The sequence below is a fragment of the Plectropomus leopardus genome, chromosome 14, assembly GCF_008729295.1.
Source record: "Plectropomus leopardus isolate mb chromosome 14, YSFRI_Pleo_2.0, whole genome shotgun sequence".
Classification (NCBI taxonomy): Eukaryota; Metazoa; Chordata; class Actinopteri; order Perciformes; family Serranidae; genus Plectropomus; species Plectropomus leopardus.
Window position 1 is genome coordinate 26273922 of NC_056476.1, and position 22359 is coordinate 26296280.

The 22359-nt window shown below is 40.5% G+C and overlaps 1 protein-coding gene across 1 annotated transcript; it reads right to left on the reverse strand.

Annotated features, from left to right (window-relative positions):
* Nucleotides 1–1803: 1803 nt before the first annotated feature.
* Nucleotides 1804–21135, reverse strand: LOC121953302 (F-box only protein 33). Its single transcript, XM_042500302.1, has 6 exons — nt 20592–21135; nt 17614–17724; nt 14334–14494; nt 13957–14165; nt 13449–13746; nt 1804–11492 (listed from the first exon to the last, which is right to left on the reverse strand). Exons 1-6 carry the CDS (start codon nt 21023–21025, stop codon nt 11227–11229), a joined length of 1479 nt encoding a protein of 492 aa, XP_042356236.1. The 5' UTR covers nt 21026–21135; the 3' UTR covers nt 1804–11226.
* Between the last annotated feature and the right edge of the window lie 1224 nt (nt 21136–22359).

The following is a 22359-nucleotide window of genomic DNA, read 5'->3' on the forward strand; positions in this document are numbered from 1 at the left end:
ATGTATGTGTCTTCAAGTAATAGTAGGAGTTGCGACAACATAAAAATAATGAATAATTATGTGTTAATCATTTCTTGTAGTTTAGTGTGTGACACGCCTCAGTGAAGCTCAGCAAGTCTCAGCATTAATCAACACTCTGCTGAGAAATAAGGGACCGTCACCCAGCGTGTTGTAACTGTGGGACCCACAAAAATGTGTTATTGTTTCAGCTTAATTGCATAACACCAACATGATAATCTCATTACCCCGACGTGAACAAGCTCTTTGTCTGAGCAAAGCAGGAAACAAACTGACATGAGCAGGGAGCTCTTTCTCCATTGTGTTTGAGAGGTTACGGACATTTTTTTAAATCATCAAGACGACTTACAAAATAATTTATAAGTAAAAGCAAAAATGTTTGTTTTCATAAAAAGAAAGTGAAAATAGTAGCACCCTTGTATGACAGGTTTTTAGGTGTGGCTTTTGGCTGCATTGTTATTACTCTTATCTGTGGCCTCCATGTTTTTTTTTTACCTGAATAAAACATGATCACTCTGGCAAATGTAAATCTTCCACCTGAGCACCAAAATGACTTTCTTTAAAAACTGAACGGATTTAGATAGGAAGGTGCCTCATATTTGTGTTTTAATTAATTTCAATGTGAGCGGAGAGGAAACTATCACTCCTCCTGGTTTGTTTGTCGTCTGTCTGCTCTGCCTCAGTCTTTCAGTATCTTTCTCTCTTTGCTCATCACTAACCAGCACTTCCCTCTGTATTTCCCATTGCTGTGTTGTCATGGTGACAGTGGTTGAATCTCATTTGCAAGTGTTTCATGTTGCCCTCTCAGTGGAGGGAAAGCCCTGCAGTGCAGGGATGTGTTGCCTCGGTCCATAGAGAAGAGCTGATACTCAGTGCTCCCTCCTCATCAGCTGTTCTCCCTCAGATGAAGCCTGTTGCTGTTTTCAAATTTTTTTCAAAGAAGCACAATCCTGATGTGTGATAAAATAAGGGCTACAGCTTCTGTAACAGTACAGTTTACAGTTTGAAATTCACACCAACCCCTTGAAACTTGAACAAAATGACTTGATTTTTAAAAAAAAAAGCATAGGAGGAGGGCAATTAAAAGCTTAGCAAAAATGGCCAAAAGATAGGCACATATTAGTAAAAGAAAAACAATTACAAGAAAATTATCTGAAAAATGGTAAGACAAAAGAGAAGTAGAAAACAAAAACAAACATGACGATGCTATAATTATTTGTTGTTGTTTCTGTAGGATCATTTTAAAGACATAACTATAATATTTATAAATATTATTTACTGTACATTCCCTCTGATGTTGTTAATAATCTGTTTGTCCATTCCCTCCCTATTTTCGCAGTAAGAAACTACAATGATTACTGCAAATTAGTTTAAGTATACATTATATTTAGGAATTAATTGGAGTAAAAGTTAGAGTTGACAGAAATATTTAAATTTCAAGTAAAGGATACTCCCAGAAAATACTTAAGAACTGTAAAGAAGTATTTTTACTTTGTTGCATTACACCACTGCACACCTGTCATGCCTCTTTCTATATCTGCGATGCCAGCACGCTGTCTAAAATCACACATTGGAGTGGCATGATAATGCCATTGTTTGGTTCTGCATAAAATTTCACAGGAGTTATAAAGAAGGGACTTAGTAGCGACCCTGAAGCCTGATCTCTATGGAAAAAGGGCTTAGGATCACCACTGAGTCTCAGGGACTGTGTGTGTGTGTATAACCAGAATGCTGCTAAAGCTAAAAACCAGAGGTAAAAACCCCCCAAAAACGATAGAAACAAACAACTTTTTAATGCTTTTATTCACTGACTAAAAGAAGAGAAGCATTCATTCAACATTAATTCAAATCAACATTCGGCAGGTTGACCCCTCAAGTGTAGGTCGTCTGTCAGTTAAGAGGTTTTACATGGAGGTTTGTAACGTAGCCTCCCTTTTCTCCAAAACATGGATCAACACTGTTGTCTCTGATAAAAATCTGCCCTCTCAGCTGGAGAGGATTCTTTCCCTGCAGACAAGAACAAAAAAAAACAGCTGGGCAGGTTTCAAATCGGCTTTATATTGTTTCAGTTTTAAATTTACTCACAGATGTAGATTAAGCCGAGTTCTCAGCTACAATAGTCTCATGTATGGACAAATATGGACAAAGGGACGTTTTTGGAGTGGAACTTTGCTGGTTAGAAGTCTTAATCCACGCTGCTGCTCACGTAACTGTTTGTAAAACTGTGCATGTATCATTTCACAAGAAATGAATGAAACGTTTTTATATGCGGTATGTAATTTGAAATCTGCTCCAGCCGTTTTTCTTGGCTTTCGTCTGGTTCCCTGCATACAGAAAGACGTTAAAACCCACTGCTATGTGCTCACTTTAACAAACACAATCACACAGGAACATAACGCTCAGAATATTCAACATTAAGGATGGTAAAACCATTTTCGCAAAGAAAAAAAAAATAAACACACAACAACATAGCATCTGATTTACAAAGTCTGTGTGATTTTTTCAATAATATACTTCATAAATGTTCATAAATTGAACCCGGACATGTGTTGCATAAGAGTATACCACGATAATTCATTGTTGATACCTATACAAATATGCACTGTGTGAGTTTATATATCTATTTATATAGTTTATATTTCTTCCTCTATGGTTTTCTAAAGACGCAGCCGGGCGCTGTCAGCACTGCTTGTGCCCCTTTGTGGCCACTAGTAAGACTGCTGTTATTGCAAACTGTCCTGATTTTAAACAAATGCACAACATTCGTACCACGATAAAACTGGGGCCATCTAGCCAGTCTCACAGAGACCAAGAGTGAGCCCGCCGTCACCGCTGCTGTCGCTGGGCTGGCTGACCAGAATCAAAAGATCTTAAAACTAAAAATGATAAGATTTCATAAATCATCATAAGGCCAAGTATTGTCATTGCAAGTTCTTATTAGTTTACGTTTTCATTTCTACTGCGTGACAGTTAGAAAAAGAACAAAATAAATGAAAATAAATGAAAAAAAAGAGTGGATTATATGCATTCCTCTTGCATAGTTGTGAGGCTGGACTGGGCAGCAGGCCTGCCTGCCTGGCTAATTAGGAGGTTTGGCTCTCCAGACTTGACAAGAAAGACTTTGTTTAGCAGCCAGAAACATCGGAGCCACAGTAGCTGAGATCTAAATGAAGATAGTTGGCTGACACTGAGCATGAATATCTATCAGTTCACTCATATAGCACAGCGCTGCACCAACCTCCAGGGTGTGCACCACAGCTACTGACAGAGTTTGGCCAGGTTATCAGTGCCATTTTGTTGTTTCTTCTCTAGAAATATAATGTGGCGAGTATATGACGAGACCCTTAACATCACCAGTATTCTGAGATCATCATCATCAGCTGTCTGGAAAATCAGTTTTGTGGATGAAATTGAAAACTGGAGAATCCAAACTTCCTCTGAGGCTCTCAGTTTCTGCTAATGGCCTTGCCCTGTTTGAACCTTCACTGAGATTATATCAAGCTTTATACACACACCTATCCATATCTGTTACACAGGACTGATTTGATACCAGTGCAATGCACATCCAGTGTTTTTCTCCAAGTAACAGAAACATATACCAGGGTGTTAATGAGATTCTTCACATTCCTGCATGAGTCCAGCCCGGTGTGAGCCTATTCAAGGTCTTGCATGTACTGCTAGTAGTCTATGGTCTTAGCATTTCGGTAAAAATATCAAACAAACACTAGGAAGCATCTGAAATCTCACATTGTGAAGAGGAAAGCCCGTCTCTTAACAGTGATCCTTCCAGAAAAGAGGTCAGGGGAAGCTTTTTAGGCCCATCTTACTACCTCTTTTCTGCAGCTATTTTTTACTTTCCAAAACATTGCACACATCCCGAGAGTCGACACCACAAACTCTCAAGTTGGCTTTGAGTCTGAGCGACGATCAGAGTGGAAGTGAAACTGGTCCTGTGTGTTTACACTGATGCAGATCTAACACAGTCTGCTGCTTTGGTACTGCAATAAAACACGCTCGCACATCTGTCTGTGTCAGTGGTGTGTTAGTATTGGCTATTAAGTATTAGCAGAGAAGTGTCGTCTCTTGGTTTATGGGCCTGGTAGGACAGACGACCCCTGTTTTGCGATCACAACAGTTTTAATAAGCTGTCAAGGGCCGACTGTATCAGATTGATTACATTAGAGGCCAGCTCTGTGGATTCAATTACCCATCAGGCCACAGGGGCCTTGATATCTTCTAGGGTTTCTCTATGAATGCATATAAAGAGCACAGAAATAAAAAAATAAACTAAAACAAAACATAAAGAGATCAAAAGGGCAGACTGAACTGGCTGCGACCACATCGATGAACAGTAACTGCTGGTAATGGTCTCCTGAAAAACTGACACCTTATCTCCCCTCGAGAGCCCTCAGCCCTATTGTTTTAATGGCAGAACTCATTAAAAAAAGGCTCTGCTGGCTGTGTGTCAATCAGTCTTTCTGTGTACACAGTATGCTCATACACAAACATCTGTCTGCATATGGTGTATAAATAGGCCCAGCCCAGACTCATTGTGTGTGTGTAGTGAATATGGCCTGTGTGCATCATGTGTGTGCTTAAATACGCAGATTAACTTCCTTTACTGTGTTGTGTTCTTTAACCTGATCAAATGGGTGAAATCAACTCATTTCATGGAAAGCTCTTCCTGATATTTAGCACACAGTCAGTGTAAGCTGCTTTCACACTTGCGACCTTTTGTGTGCCGGACAGTTAAGGCCCCATAATGGCCTCAGGATGCATCATGTGAAAGCAAAGCTTGGCACTGTGGGAAACACACGTTAGAAAGTCGACCTTTGAGGGGTCGAGACACTTTAAAAAACCACATCTAAATGGTATCACACCTCCACTCTGCTCAGACCAGCCGCTAATCTGGTGTCTTTACTAGCTTCCTTTCAATAACAGAACTCTTTCAAAGCAAAAAAAAAACAAAAAAACACAGAGTCTAATTGTCATGCAGAAACTTAAGCCATGTAGTAAACTGTTTGCAAGTCAGATGGCCTGAGCGACCCCTCCTTGTGTGGAATGTCCTGCTCCTAGCAGATCTCTAGCAGCAAATCACTTTACAGCTCCAAAAGCCAGGGACTAAAAACTTCCCATCAAATCTGACCTTGGCCACAGGCTCGCCATGAATCATATCAGATCAGGCACGCTGACCTGTGACCCAGCTGGGAAGCTGCAATCTGTCAGAAAGTAGCTTCAGGAAGCATGAGAGGGAGTGTTTAGCCCCGGACGTGTTCTGAGATTAAACCACACTGCTCGTCCTCCTCGCCTTTAGATTACATTCACTCACTCCTCACAGTGAAACAGGTGATGGAAACAAAGAGAGAGAGGGAAGAATATGGTGCTTCAGTCACACTTTAAAAGTGTACTGCGCTGGACTAGAAAGGCTTTGCTCTGCGACGCCTCAGCAACATGCAGTGTGGACCCTGAGTGCTGTTCACAGATAAGAATTTGGCCACATTGTACAAGCTGTGCGACAACGCTGCTCGCCCTTATAAATGTCCAACCACACCTCCCATAACACACAGTTTATGCCACTAGTGTGAAATCCTACATTTTGGAACATAGGGTGCAGCCACTAACATCACATTGGCCAAATTTTTGTTTACACACACAGGTCTGCTTTGGTCTCTTTTCACACCAACCAGACTGTTGAAACCTGGTCCAGCACAGTACGGCCCATAGTGTATCAACAGAGTGGTCAGAATTGAGTGGAAGAAACCAAAAGTGGAGTGGAACCACTGAAAAAAAGAACAAAATGTCAGAATAGAAGGAGGTGCTGAGAAGGAATGAATACTGGACCAGCCTCCTGCCAGTGTATGTGTACATGGGCACTTAAGATAGATGTGTGTCTGGGTTTAAGTTTGTTCCACTGTGGTCTTTGGCAGCTTAAAAACACATCATCAAGGGAGGAGAACAGATCCAGTGACTCCTACTATTCATGTGAAGCTAGAGGCCTGAGCTATTGTAACTTTCTCTCCTCCTCCTCTTCTTGAAAACTGATTGTACCCTGAGAACGGATTTCTGGTGCTGTTTCCTGCTGCAGTAGAGGTGATAAGACTACACTGCTGAATGTGAGCAAGCCTCTCATTAAATACACACACACACATGCATGCAGTAAACATATGACGGCTGCACTGCTGCGTTCACACACGCAGTCGTATACACATATTTCTACTGGGTTCACTTTTGAAGTGGAAATGAAAACTTGGAAAAACAGAAACCCTTCAAGAGATATTAAAAATGCGCATACTGCTGAAACATGTTCTAAAACCCAAGCTAGCATCTCATGCTGCTTCACTAAAGAGTGAACTAACAATCACAGCAACAATTAAAACAACACAAAGCTTGGGGGCAGCGGGGTTGAAAAGCAGTGAGACTCTGGAAGCTTCCAGGCACAAGATGGCTCAATATTTAGCTATAAGTGATGTCACACAACAGGATTAGGGATGAGTCATTTTTCCGCTGATTTCAAAATGCTGTGCCATACTGTGAAAATGTTTGTTGTCTATGTTGCCAAACTCTATGGGAGTGTAAAGTTATGAGCCTATCAGCATTGCCTCACTGGCAGAACTTGTCTCACCTCCTCTCTCCTCATGAAAAGCTCTCTCTGGGCCATCATTACTAAAATTTAAGTGTGGTTTAGTGAAGAAACAAAAATTACGAGAAGCAATAATAAAGAAGACACTGTTTTGCAGGAACTTTCTGCATCACCTTCCACCTTTCTCTCTGCTGTTATAACTGAAAAATAATGCTATAATCAAAAATGGTCAAAACATTAACTTTTGATGAAGAATTTAACTTTTTTTGTGTATGGTAGGGATTCCCTCACATTCACTTATTTGTGGCAGCCCGCCATGATTAAAACATGTGCCCCCACAAATAGATATAGCTGGATCGTCCCTCAGAAGCGCTGCTGAAATACACTATTTGCGTATTCGTTCACCATTCTCTCTGAGAACGATACTCTGGGCACAGATGGAGCAGTAGAAAGCACTGAAAGTCAAACTTAACTGTTCATTCTGCCAGGTCTGAAAGTTTGCATTCACTCGCAACAGCTGCTCCTCTTATCCATCGATCTGAGCAATGTGAACAGATCGACAGATCAATTATCCACCCAGGAGTCACAAACTGCTGCTGAAGAAAAAAATAACTCATGGAGAGCTCCACCTGTGCTATGTTCATGGACCCTCAAAAAAAAATCTGAATTTAGAGAGGGAACACAGAATGATACAAAGATACAGACTCATTTAAAAGAAAAAAAACGGATGAGTTGAATTAATTATTAGAATGGTACTTTTAGTAAGTCATCCAAATGGAAATATTTAAGTTAAATGAAAATTCTGCTTGAGCTGAATTAAGTTTAGAACAAAAAAAAAAAACCCCACAGCCCCTCCTTTTATTCTGGGTTGAACTGCCCAAACAGAGCGATCCGACTACTAGTTTGGAGCCAATAACAAGCGGGGACTGAGACAGGAACCAGAAGAGAAAGCACACAAGGTAAGTGAGGGTGGCGTTTGTAAAAATGTCTTTTTAAAATTAGTTGTTTGTAAAAATCTATGTGCTCAGCTCAGATGACTATCTGGTTGGAAATTGTATCTACTGTAAATTGCTGTCATTACCCCTCCTTATAAGGTGATGCCTACACACAACATAAACAGCTTATATCTCACATTAAGGAGCAAAGCTGAGCTCTAAAACAAGATGAAGAGGAAATATTAGAGTTGAGGAAGAAGAATATGAGATAAAAACCAACATATTTTGGTCTGTATGTGTAATGTTGGCATTGCTTTCCTCTCTGAGTGTTTGAGTGTGCAGCTCCATTTACAGCCACTTACAGCCTTTAAAAGGAACTCTTGGTACCAGAGTGCATTTATCCTGAGATATGGACCAAGGGCTAGAGAGATTATCATGGCTATACCATCAAGGTCCCGAAACAGATGAGCAAACATTTGGTAACCACTGGCCCGCCACTGGGACCAATTCATTTCTGAACCAAGCAAAGTGCTGCTGGGGCACTTTATAACTCAGGATCCATATCAGTCCGTAGAAAAAAAACAAACAAAAAAAACAAAACAAAAAAAAAAACAGGTCAACCTCGGAAACTACAGATATGGTCCTTCACAGTCTGCAATGCCATTGCCCCGACCTCTAAAGCGCCGTGGTGTGCAAAACAAGTGAGGGTAACTTTCCCAACAATGACAAGTTGACAGCATTTACTTATCAAAGTATGGGGCTCCACGGGCGTACTTAACTGACTTTTCTGGTAAAAATCCCAACTCAGCTCAAGAAACGCCTTAACAAGAAAACACTGTGCCAAAGCTGTGATCATCATTAAGCAGTCACAACACTGGAGGTCAGATGTAACCATACTCGGCCTAGTTATCTCTTCGTACTTGCAAGATATTTAGTCGGCAATGCCCGGCTGGGGCCCTAATCATGGCACGCTTGTACTTCGACAGAGTGAGAGAACATTAAATTCAGTTATTAGGGCAAAGGCAACGCCACTCACCTGTAGTCGTAATTGTCAAAAGCTAGAATCCGACACTAAAAACGACTATGATTCAAGTCGCCTTTGCAGGCATTAATGACAGCCTGAGAAAACAGTTGCACACCCAAGAGATCCAATGTTCCAGGCAGAAATGATCTCACCCCAGAAAATCAACTACATTCAGTTCAGACGTTAATTGGGCCCAGCAGGTCCGCTTATTGGCAGCATGGATCCCCTTCCCTCCACAGCTGCTCTCCGTCCCCCACAACATCGACTGCAGATATAAAACATGTGCAATGAGCAAACTGGTTTTTGCCATTCTTCAGTCTTTATCAACCTTAATCTTTGAAAACAAATGTATGATTAGGTTAACTGATCCCCCCCCAAAACCGAGGTGGAACGAGGGTTTATCAGATGGCAAGATAAACAACATCATAAACAACAACAACAACAACAACAACTGTATCCAGAAAACAAGGGGCTGTTTCCAAGGCAACTGTGACTCAAAAGGAAATTAAAAAAATAACATATATCTCACACTGATTGTTTCACACACTGGACTCGACATCATCACCGCCGCTGTCCTGATCAAAGTGATGTTAAAAGCCTACCTGAGACTGACAGAAAATTTTCGTCACAGAAATACGCCCAAAGCCTTGTTGTGCTGTAGGTGCCACTTCTCGGAATAAACCACCCAAAAACAACCGCTGTTGGCTTCAAGTGAAACCTACAATGTCCAAATCCATTTACTCAGCAGCTGCTGTGGCAAGATATGCATCTGCCAAACCTCTGAGGCAAACAGAGTTATACAGTAGGCCTTCGATATTACATAAAAACCTGACTGGCTGACAGAATGAAAGTTAAGTTACATTCATTGCATTCTTTTCTCTTCCCTGTTCGTTATCATGAAATGTTTATACTCCGAAACAGGAACTCCACTGTAGAGAAAACTAGTTCCGGCCTACAAATATGCTGGCATGACTGCAAAACCTAGGTTTGCCACCTTGGAAAGCTGTGCCCACAGAAAACTGGTTTTCTCTGTGTGGCTGCAACAAGAATTTAGATTTCCATATATATGGCATTATGGAATCAAAGCCTACGTCCTCTTTAGAATAATTAAGGACTATCTGAGGGTTTTTAAATCTCAGAGACCCTTATGTTATGATCCGTTTCTTTAACTTGACATTTTAATAGAAAAGGGCTCTGGAACCAGTGATACCAGTCAGAAATCCATGATTCCTGAAGGAGAGCAAAGGCAGCTAAAATCAACCTGGATATAGAAGCGAGATGCAAAGATTTACTAACAGCTTACAAGAAATCAAAATAAAACAGAGCGCTGGGGTGTTGTACTGTGACGGGCTCAATTTCAAAGTTCGACTCTGAATGTCAGTCGGAAGACGAGGCTCCCTATTCAATCGACTAGCGAGGTTTCCCTAAAAGTCGACGAGTGAGCAGGGTGGGAAGTGTGTTGGCTGCAAACATGTAACAATATTCTCCATAACACCATCAGTAAGGTGCTCTATAAACCCGTTTACATGACCATCAATCAGTCATAACACTGACGTGGTTGTTGCTGAAACCAGCAGCTGCCACAGTCAGCCACATTACAGTGGAGATTCCCACCCTGCTGTCAACGCTCTCAAACTAGTGGACAAGTGCACACGGTGCTCTTTCAGAGCAACAGAAGCAGCAGCTATGTTTGTGTTACCCCGGAAGTGACTGATTGGTTACTTTACAAACTCCAACGTTTGCTAGAATGGAGCAGAAAGACAGACCGACACAGAGCAAAGGTTTAACGAAAAATAAAAATAAAATAAAATGTGTTCACTAAACTAATGCATTACTCCCCAAAATCCCACTGGTCCATCACTCAACCCGCCTGCCTGTCCTGTTCTAGCTGTGAGCAGGATAATAATATATGAGTATTTAAATACACACAAAGCCTATACAGGCAAGGGAACCACCACACAGGAAAAACAAGATAATACACAGAGCAGGGAGGGATGACAAACAGTCAAATAAAAAGAAGAAAAAAAGGAAAAACAAATCAAAGTTACATCATACAGAGGCTCTGGAGGTTATTAAGGAGAAGAAGAGACAACAAGCTCCAAACACTGGTCCATCAAGACCAGACCAGACAGGGCCACGTCGGATGAGAGGGTGTTTGAAGCTTCAGAGTGAGCCATTTTAGCAGAAAAATTAAAAATGGTCATAACTTATACCTTGTCTATGGTCAGAGACCACAGATTGGTGTGATGAATAACAACTTTTATTTAGAATATCCTGTTTTAAAGGGGATATTCATTGGAAAATGTATTTAAAACATCAAATATTTAATCTGGTTTTCCAAGTCGCTGGATAATAAAGAGAAAGAAAACCGGGAATGATTTGGAAAATGGTAGGTCTTGATTGTATGCTAAAACCCTTGTGAAGAAACAAAATGTACTATATTATTATTACTACTGTAATAATAATAATAATATTATGTAAAATAAAACCAATCAGCTCACATCATTTCACATAAATGTATTTCAGAGATTGTTTCAAAATCCAGTTTAGATTTCCCCCTCAGGTCTGCTTGTGGCCTGGTTTAGAGGTCTGAGTTGACTTGGACTTGATCAGTCTGGCCTGGTCTTGACGCAGGTTAGGCTGTGATGTGTTGGACTTGCCGTCCCTGCCTACATGCCCAAGCTGAAGGCGTGCAGCTCGCGGTGGAAGTGCTGGGTAGGTTCAGACAAAACCAGGCTGGAATCTAGGCAAGGGTGCCAGACGCGGCTGAGGCCCAGAGAAACTTCTTTGACCAGGTTATGGACCGGGTCGCCCTCCATGCACACAGATTGGTCCGGATCGAAGTCGATGCTCTCCTCAGAGACGGTCAGGATGCGGAGGCTGGAGCCTCGCAGCCGAGAGATGGCCACCAAGTTATGGGACCATACAGTGTAACCTGCAGAGACAGAGATGTGTTCAGGGAGGTTGGGCTGATCTTGTCAATATTAAGGATAAATAATGAATGTGCTTTACAGCAGTAATACTCAACTTACAGCCAGCAGACATTAAATAAGGTGCTGGGTGGCCCACCAACCATTTTCTGGTTTACATATTTTTTTTGTACTTGGAAAGTCAAAAGGTACTAAAGTGCATAAAAAGTATCAAAATAGAGCTTGTTTATTGAAAATAAGTGGCAGGGGAGGATCCCCCAGACCCCCTGACAGAGGGGGTCAGCTAATTATTTGTACATCAATTATCAATGTTTGTTTATTAAGTGGCCCCAGGTTTCCTGTTATTTTGCAGAAGTGGCCCCCAGGCAAAGCAAGCTGATTATTTCTTGTCTGGACTAACTGGTGTTCAGCATTCAACATGCTTTTGGAAATAAGCAAACCTCTTCATGAGCTTCTCACACATAAAGAAGGACAAAATAATGTGCATTGTTTAAAATGACCTTTGTAGAGAAAAAGCCACAGATCGCAACCACCAAACTCTGTTGTTATCTTCAGATCCTGTTTTTGTTTTTGCATTGCCAGCAACCTCACCTTAATGTTTGGCTCACTTTCACTCTAACCAGGTTAGTTTTCAAACATAGCAGGAAGCGGTTTTCTGTGAAAAAAAACCAACACTTTTTGCCGAGTGCACAGCGGCAAACACTAGGCAGACAAAGTAAATAGTGACTGACCTGTGAACACAGAATTTAGCAGCTAACAAGCAGAAACTTTCTCTCAGGAGTTGGTGGAGAGCAAAACGGAGAAAAAAAGGAAGTGAATATTGGACTTAAATCAATCAGGTGGCCAGAAAAAGGACTTCACTTCCTCTGTGTCTGCTGCACTTGTAAATAGGCTAACTGTCTGCTAACCTCAACACCTTAGTGTTCTGTTCTAGTTTCTTGTAATGTTACCTAGTGGCCAAAAAGAGTGAAATATTAAGCTTAACATTAGAGTTGCTATACATGGCTGGCCGCGGTTGCATCTTGCTAGGGCTGGACAATATAGTCTTTTAATAATATGGCACTATTTTTAAGCAGTCTGGAGCCCTGTAAATACAAAAAGTCACAAACTTCGCTTTCTCACTTACTGTTGCCCAGGAGAGAATAGTGTGGATGGGTGCATGTAACGTATTTGTGAATTCTTCTTTATTCTGTCCATGAAAGGGACAAAGAAGAACCAAAAAGCCAAAGCAAGTCTCATACCAGCGCCATGATGTTCATGATATAGTAATTTCATACATCCCGCATGGAGTGAGCTGCAAAGCACTGATTACACACATCTACATCCACATCTACATGTTTGCTTACAAAAAAACTACTGTGGGCCTCATTATTTTGGGTTTCTGCAAGTAAAGTCAATGACGCCAATGAAAATCAGCATATCAATTCTAGAAAGATCAGATTTGCTGAAAACAAATCACCATTGACAAGCATGGCTGAATGTAAAACTAGGTTTCTGCATCAGAAATGGAATTAATGTATAAAAGTAGCAATGTGTGGGGCATCCTGTGGCATAGTGGATTAAGCAGGCACCCCATAAATAATGGCACTGTCTGTGCCGCAGCAGTCGCGGGTTTGAGTCCAGCTCGCAGCCCTTTGCTGCATGTCATCCCCTCTCTCTCCCCCTTTCACACTGCTGATCTGTCCTGTCTAATAAAGGCAAAAATGCCATAAAAATAATGTTAAAAAAAAAAGTAGCAATGTGTGATTTGAAGCAATTAAATATCACATTTAAAACCAGTACTGTTTCTCTTGGCTTCCAAACCACAGTTGAGTCTGAAGCAGTTCAGATAAGCAACAAAGCCTGAACCAATTTATATAGTGTATGTAACCACTTACACCACCTGTGTGTGCCATCATAACATTGCCCCAACAAAGACCAGAATGGACCTGATACTCCTCAAAACATTGAGCCAAACTCACCATGTATCACCAGTACAGCTAGCTGAGTACACCTCCATGCCATGAGGACCAACGGGTCTTCGTTTCGATTGATGCTGAGGTCAGGGAAGTCGGGGTCATCCCTCAGGAGCAGGAAGTGAGTCAGCGTTTTGTTGTACTGCTGAGAGATGAGCTCCAACGTGGCGTCGGTCACCAGTGTGCTGTAACTGTCGAGGTGGAGGCGCTCCAGAGGAAGGCTAGGCTTTAGGACCCGGAGGAGCTCGGAGCTGTCCACCTCCAGGGCCATGATGTACACTCGCAGGTTGGCACTCACACGAATCTGGGGAGGAGGATCAGGTAAACTTGACTGATGTACACATCTGGACGGAGGCACTAAGTTATAAAGTGTCTATTTAACGGTTGGTTTATTGGTACAGGGCACTTCAAACATTCCCATCATGTAATCAAATAGAGCAAGAGGCTGACCTGGAATCATTTTTCTGGCGGGTGGATCAATTAAACTGATAAACAAAGAAACATGTTGCATTACCAGTGCCTTCCAATCTTCCTCTGTAGCGGTCCCTTCAAGTGGTTTGAACTCCAGGGCAGCGCCATTAAGCAGCAGGGAGAGGCGATGCAGTGGAGTTCGGCGTGGAGATGCAAGCAAACCACAAAGCTCAGATGTCAGATCAGAAAAATCCAGAGCCAGAGAATGAAGATTAGATAGACGATCCAGCTCGGATGGTGAAATGAGGGGACCTGAAGGAAATTCAGGAGGTTACAAGTTACACAAACATAAAAAATTACTATAATGTTAACATATCTATGGATTCAACTGTTATGGATTAAAAGCCTTTTTTTTACTTGAAGCTGTAATGGCATTTAGAGTTACACAATAAACAGATCCAGAAACACAGCAACACATACCCAACTGGTGGTCCAGTAAACTAAGGTGCTGCAGGGTCTCAGCTGAAGGATTTGACAGGCAGGCTAAGGAGCAGGGAGTCACCAGGCCCAGCATGAAGCTACAGGACAACCACCTCAGCTGCCTGCTGTTAGACAACATCTCCATAAACAACTGCTGGATTCTGCAGAGTACAGGGGAAGATGAGAATGAGCTTCAATTTACTTTACCAGCATGACTAAAGTTTCCTGCTAGTGAAATTTAAGAAACCACAAGAGCAGAAAATGCCATTTCAAATCTAATTAAGACAAATTTCACTCTGAAAATAACCCTTGTCAGAAAAAAAACAGGCTCAGTGTGCATTTGTAGAAAGAGAAAGACATGTAACAGAAAAACACTGCCCAGAGAAAATGTGATATTTGAATGCTCTGTATATAAATATCAGAGCCATGAAACCAAAGAGAACATTTCACCATAGTAAACTCTGTTGTGGTCTTGAACATTTACTCAACACACAGACTATACTTTGCTAGAGTGGCATGTTACTAGGGATCAACAGATTATTGGCCTGGCCAATTATTGGGGCCAATATATGGTATTTGCCGATTGTCTGTATCAGCATTTTATTTTAATGATAGTTGATCAAATTTATTAAAAAGTGCAAAGAAAGTGTCAGCATTGAATTGATGAATTGTCAGATGAATTTTTACTTTGTAAAACCTGTAGGTTTTATTTATTCATTTTTGTATTTGAATTTTCATTTGACTTTATATTTCAAAAATTGCTGGGAATATACTGTGTGTGATGTTGAAAGTTTCACTTTTTATAAACATTTCCTAAAGGCATTTAAACAAAGTATTGTGTTGATTTTGTTATATTCCAAATTCGAAATATTGACAGAAAGATCTTAATGCTTGCGTTCTCATTAACTACTAATAACCAGTATTGGTGATGGCCCTGACACACCAATATTGGTCGACTCCTACATATTGCACTTCAGCACATTTTATTTGGCATTATTTGGCTACTTTGAGGTTCATAAAAAAGTCTGACATAATGCCGCTGAATTCTGTTCAACCTGTTCTACAAAGCAGAACATACAAAGATACAGACTGGCATTGCATTTCCATGTGATGCCACCCACTTCACTACCTACTGCTTTGATGCAAAACAAACCCACAGTGGTTGCTATGTATGTGAAATCCTGTGATACCAAAAGAAAAAGCTATAAAAGTTGGCAATGATCCATATATTGTTCTGGACCAATGGAGTGTGTGTGCTGAAATGGGTCTTGAAACTGAGTATCCCGACTATTATGTTCATATACTGTATGTATGAACATAAACAACAAAGCCTCATGTTTCCAAGCCCATGCCGAGATAACCCTGGTGACATCATCACTTTTTATAGCACCAGCATGAACAGAACTTCAGATTTTACCACAGATTCTAAAGAATGTATATTAAATGCAACATCTACTAATTAGCATGTTTGCATACTGGTTGATTTTAAAAACATTACATCATCAATTGCAATTCTAAAACAAATCTCTAAACAATCGCTATCTCTTCAGACTCTGTGATCCACAGGGCCTGCTGCACCTCAGTCTTGGGTACATTATACCAACAGTTTGTTGACAGAAAGCTGGTCACACACAGTGAGTGTGTTTAATGCTGTGTGCTGCGGTTTGCTTCTGCTGGAGATGCTGTGTGCCCACTGACTGCATGACTAAAAACTGTCTCATGAACAGATTCACATTTTGAAAATGTATTATACTCCTGAAATACCCAATAGCACATGCTTTTTCCTATTCCAAACAAGAGTTGTAATACTCTCATACACCCACACAAACATCCACTGAATATATAAAAGAGAATTACCGCCCTACAGCTGTTTGTCTTTGCCAACGAGTCAAGTTGCAAGTTGTAACCATGACAGAAGACAATGCATCAAATATGGGTGTTGCTGTGATGAAGCTACAAATTCCAAAATGTGGGCTAGGGCTGGGTTGGTGTGAAAAGTTTTAAACCACTTTGATATTAAGCCAAACACAGGACCGGACAGGTTCACTGAATTTTATCAGGTGTCCGACTTGACTCAGCAGTCAGTCCACAAAGGAACATAATGTTCCAACAGAAGATGAGTGTCTAACTATCATGTTGCATTGCATAACACTGGAGCTCTCTGTCCACACTGAAATCATTAAATATGCACTCTTTTACTTCATATAAACAAATCATGTAGCAATCAGCTGTGCACTGGAGATCAGACCTGAGACACAAATACTTAAAAGATGGTGAGTCGCCTTCTTGCTATCTTTGTAACGTTACTTTTTAATCAGAAACTACGCGCTTTATATTGTGATATTTATTGGAAATTACATACAATATGGCCAACAGCTCACACTGTGTTTATGTTTTTGCAGTGAAAAAAAATGAGGTTTTGTTTAAATAATTCACCATTTCAACTTCATAAACAGACTGTCCTCTTCCACTGCAGCACTTTTGGAGCAAGCATCAGGCATAAAAAGAAACACAGCATCCGAAGAACACTCAGCTAACAACAGCACTTGCAGCCAACAAGGACAGCTCTTTTGTTGGCTTCAAATCCAAAATGTTGCCATATTGGTGCAGTTTTAGTCTTTACAAGAGACTTACTCTGCCATTTCCTCTCATCAACCAAGAAAGTTCACACACACACACAGCATGTGAAATTTGGTTAAAATTAGCATATAAATTCTTGAGTTATGGCCAAAAATGTGTTTTGTGAGGTCACACTGACCTTGACCACCAAAATCTAATAAGATCATTGTTTTGCCAGATGTAATGAAATTCCCTCCAGGCATTTCCTGAGATTTTGCTTTCACAAGAATAAGACAGACGGAAGAGCACAGTGACCTTTGACCACCAAAATAACATTAGGTCAATGTTGAGTCCAGGTGGATGTTTGTGCCAAATTTGAGGAAATATCCCTAAGGTGTTTCTGAGATGCTGCATCCATGAGAATGGCACATATAGATATACGGCAGGACTGGCGGACAACCCTTCAACACTATGTCTCTTGCCACAGCTGTCGCCGGGGCAGAGCATAACAGGAAAAATATTTTGTCCATTCATGCTCTGCAACCAATCAATTACCAATATACATTATGGTTGCAGTCCAAAAAAATAAAAAAACAAAACAAGAAAACATTTGATTTACAATTCAAGTAATGCCTTGATGGACAGCGACAAATACAGAATCTAACCATTTCTGACATTCGACAGAAATGTATGAAATGTATGTTGCTATTCTCAGGCTTACTCATTGATCTTTTTGTCCCCCTGGTGAATTTGGTGCAGGTTGGAGCTGTCCAACAGTCCCTCCTGCTGCAGAATACAGGTGTCTCCATACAGACTTAACTTCCGCAGGTTTCTAGAGAATGAGAGAGGGAGAATGTTACAAATACAAAAAATGTATTCAATAAAAACTGATTTATGCCAACAAGTCATAGTTTACAGCAATATTTTTCAATGTTTTGAGAAGTATTGCCTTTGGCAAAAGTGGGTTTAGCAAGTTTTTTTCTTCAAAATTGACGATGGAAAAACATCAGTGTGTGTTGCTGGTCATTACTGAGACAACTGTAACATAAGAAAAGTAATTATACCCAATTATATGTTTGATAGTATGCTCAACAGACTGACTTATGGATCCAAACTAGTCACATAACAGTAATCTCAAAAGTAGGATTTTATTGTCATCTGTCTGCTATGTCAACATTTGTTTAAGGCATTACTCCTGTAAGTTGTGTATCTGGTTCTATCACAAGGAATGTATAAGGGGTGCTGTGACACGAATAAGCAACAGGGTGTAAAACCATTTCCAATCAAGACAACATCAGAATGGGGGTTACCTCTTACTTAAAACTATAGCCATTACGTGCAATCTAATCTAGCCATGGTCCTGTATGTCGCTGGGTCGTCTCCTATCAGGACAGAATTATGGCTGCCTTGCACTTTGCTGCACTGCTGCCAAGAGCCCTTTATATCCTTGTACCCAAAATAGACTCCCAACAATCAAGCAGCAGACTATATGCGAAAAGTAATGCTTTGAAAAGCAGTCAAGGTAAACGCAGAGGTCACAATGCATCCAATTACATTCTTCCAAACAGACTGTACTCATCTTTTCTGACGATAACATTTGCAAGATTACTGGATGGAAGTTGTGGGAAAAAAATTATAAGCCAACATGTGTGTCAGGCAGCTACACATGACATACCTTCTATGGGCCGTTTGCATTATGTTAATGGAGCCCACTTCCTGTAAATGAGCTGAGAGCTAAGCTTCACCAAATGCCTCTGCTGTAAAACCAACAGCAGTCTCACGTGCAGCTACTCAGTGTGTGAAATCACTAGCAAAGGAACAATGAGTTATCTATTCTCATTATTTTTGAATATGTGCCAGAGGAGTTGGACCAATGCAAAACGAATGTAAAAAAATACATTTTCACCACCTGATAACATGGGAGGTAAAGTAAGATATGACAGCTGGCATTTGTCTTTATCAGTGGTCAACTGGTCTGAAGAGATAAAAATTGTGAAAACCAATGGAATAACATAAGCTAAGTATGACACATTTTATTATAACAAACTGCTGAAAATACTCACTTGACCAGTCAACGATTTTCATTGCTGGTTTGCATATGGCAGTATGCAAGTTAGAAACTGCACAAACCCTGCAGCAATTTCTATTTGACTTTCAATACAGACTAGATCTGACTCCCAGTGCCATACTTTAACGCGCTACTTTACGGTTGGGTTGCAATGGTATTGGAATTTTTTCATGGTACAATAACGATTTTAGAAAAATGTTTCAATTTCATGCGATAATACTATTGTTTTATATTGGTTACAATGACATTTAAAGGAATGTTTTTTGGGGGAACAAATGCTTTGTTATAACTGCAACTTAAACCATTTTGAACAGAAGTTCATTTTAAAAAATCTCCCTTTGAAAAAATACAAAACAGAATAAACGTGAGATTCTTTGTCTGGTTGCAATCTTTGTCAATACCGTAGATAAGCAGATGTGCACATCATTATAACCATCAATTTTCATACTACGGCATACCTTTACACTGGTATATCACTGCAACTCTGCAATACAGATTAAAATCTTCATGGCATCCTTGGTACGCAAAAAAAGTCAACAAACTAAAGTATACAACTTATTCACCAACCAATGAAACACCATTTCAAAATTCTGAGGTGGCAGGTGCTTTCCAATAAGAAAGCAAAAGTTTTCACAGATTTCTGCTTGACGACACCTGGTGAGACAACATTAAAAACCACATTCAAAACTCATGCAATTTCAGTATGCAAACTGACATTTCAATGTATCATATTTTGTCACATTTCCAACTCAAAACCATGTAAGAATTACTGTGCAGCACAGAACTGGGGCACATGCTGGTTTTGTCAGTCGGTTTTTGAATGGAAAATGTTGGAAACTACTCAATGAGAAGAAGTCAGACAACAGAAAAGGTTTCGGCCCTCTCAGCACAACTAAGACATGAACTGCACAGCACTGGACAGGTGCTATGTCAACAATACAAAGCACTGTAGAGAATAATAGAGAATGTGGGAGAAGGTATAACAGAGAGAAGTTCTGCTCTGAAATCAGGAACCTTAACCTTCAAAGTAAAGGTTTCAACTTCAGCAGCTGGATCAAGCCAAGTGGTTAGACTATATTTATATATGCAGCACACACTAGGGTACATCAAACAGTGTGCAACGACATACCAGAGCTAAATGTGCATATACACATGCACTGTATATGTGTGTGTCAGTGCTGATATCAGCAAGTCACAGCCAACAAAGCCTTCTCTAGCCACCACCAGTGCTGCATTGTATCTGCTGGTATGAAGACCCCAATGTTACATAGAAAATAGGACTGGCAACAAAAGAAACGCAGAAGAGCTTTTGACTTGTCACTGAAGCATACATATATCACTCTTTGATAACTGTAAATGTATGGCAAAGCATTAAAATACTGTTATAATAACGACGCCTTCAGAAACATTAAGATAACGTTAGCTGCTAACTCCACTGCAAAGACATGACCCTATTACGTAACTCCTAATGTCAGCGTTTGTTTATAGCTAACTAGCTAGCTAGCTACTAGCTTACTGCGACGCAGCATTTAAGTATAAAATTACACAAAAGGAGAAGGTGTCACGCGAATTCCTGAAATTGAATAAAAACACACACTCTAATAGGGATTTCTGAGTGAATTTAAAGATACCTGTTGTTGCGGATGCTGGAGAACACACACAACACCTGGTCCAAGTAGGTGGCCATGGCGTCTCTCCATCGCTCGGAGAGCTGCGGGTCGTTTTCGGTCTGGTCCATCCTGGTGGACGACGGCTCGTTGTTCAGCGGGCTGAGGTAGCCTTCCACCGGTGCAAGTTCCAGTTGCAGCTCCCTCACGAAGGAGCCAAACTTACGCATGAGAAACTCCAGCTTCGGGGTCTCCTCCGAGCTGGAGCCTCCGCCGTTACAACCGCCACCTATCCGCAGTTTGAGCTCGGTCCACAGCGCGGGGTAGAAGAGACACTCCCTCCATCGTGAACACACGGCCGAGGCCCGGAGCTTGTCTCGGTCGGACAGAAAGGAGAATATGTGGACGATAAGCTCGCTAGGTAAAGCCATGGCTCCGACACCCCCGCACAGAGCCATGGCGAGCTGAGAAGGCTGCTATCCGAAAACCAACCAGGTATAAAATTAAATGTTACAACCGTTTTTAAAAATCGGTGCTGCAGCGGCGAATTACAGCAACGCTTCTTCCTCTCGGTGAAAACAAACCGTTTTTCAGCTTTGCCTTCAATACTATTGGACCGCACCACTCCCTTTTAATGCACGGGGAACAAAACAATCCTCACAAACATTACAAAAAATGCCTATAATTGGGCACGTGTCATCATTTTTATTTGTTAAAATTACGATTATATTTATTCAACGATATTAAGACTTTAGTGAAATTCTCACAAGCTTTATGTTGATAAGTGATAGCCTCACCTCGTTGCCAGATTAATGGTTTAGTCCTGAAATGGTGTTATTTTTGCCATACTGCCATGCTCCGCAGGAGGGCGGTATTTCTCGGCAGTAAAAAAAGTCAAGCCAACACGTGATCTTTATTTTGGAATTGGTTCCCACCCAAACACAACCCCTGCAGCTCATACTTTACTCCTAACCCCGATTACAGAGGGTGAACAAAAACACACCACAGCACAGAATTAAAGCGACAACAGTGTGACAGTCTCAACAAAGATGATATGCATCATGATAGTAGTAGTTAGTAGTATTTATTGCATGGCTTCTACACTGGAATGCATTGTAAAGCAGTCCTGCTATTTTGTCTGTCTCACATCTGTGCACCACACTGAAATCATATCTATAAACATTCACTTCAGCTTTCCAGTGAATTCTTTCATAATAATTATTATTTTAAACTGGATTTTAAATAATTTTAAATAAACATTTTATCTTTGCTCTTTTGATATTTTAATGGCGATTTTTATTAAAAACATAATTGAATTATGTAGTAATTAATTTTACCATTTACCTCTGATCTCTTAGCTGATTCGATGTTAATAATAATAATGAGAAGAATAAGAATAGTAGTTATTATTATATCTTAGATTTATATAGCGCCTTTCATGATACCCAAAGACACTTTACACAGTAGAACAGAAGGTGTTGCAAAACAGACAAACAACGAATAAGCAATCAGAACAGAGGTACAGGATGAGTGACTGGCAGGGAGACAGATTTAAGTGAGGTTATAGGCTTTATTGTAAATCTGTATCCTTTGTTATGTTTTTATATTTTATTGCTCTGTAAAGCACTGTTGTTTTATGAAATATGCTATACAAATAAAGCAGCCTTGCCTAGCCTAATAGTAATTTGATTTTTTAACAAAAAGATTTAAAAATGACACATTTATTATTATCAAGAGATTAATGTAATTGTACTGTGCAGTGATGCTGCTAAGGTAAATAAATCAGGTGAGT

Coding starts and splice junctions, on each gene's coding strand:
- LOC121953302 (XM_042500302.1), bottom strand. CDS start 21,025: ATGGCTCTGTGCGGGGGTGTCGGAGCCATGGCTTTACCTAGCGAGCTT. Junction 17,725..20,591: donor TCCAGCATCCGCAACAACAG/GTATCTTTAAAT, acceptor CTCATTCTCTAG/AAACCTGCGGAAGTTAAGTC. Junction 13,747..13,956: donor AGGAAGATTGGAAGGCACTG/GTAATGCAACAT, acceptor CCTCCTCCCCAG/ATTCGTGTGAGTGCCAACCT.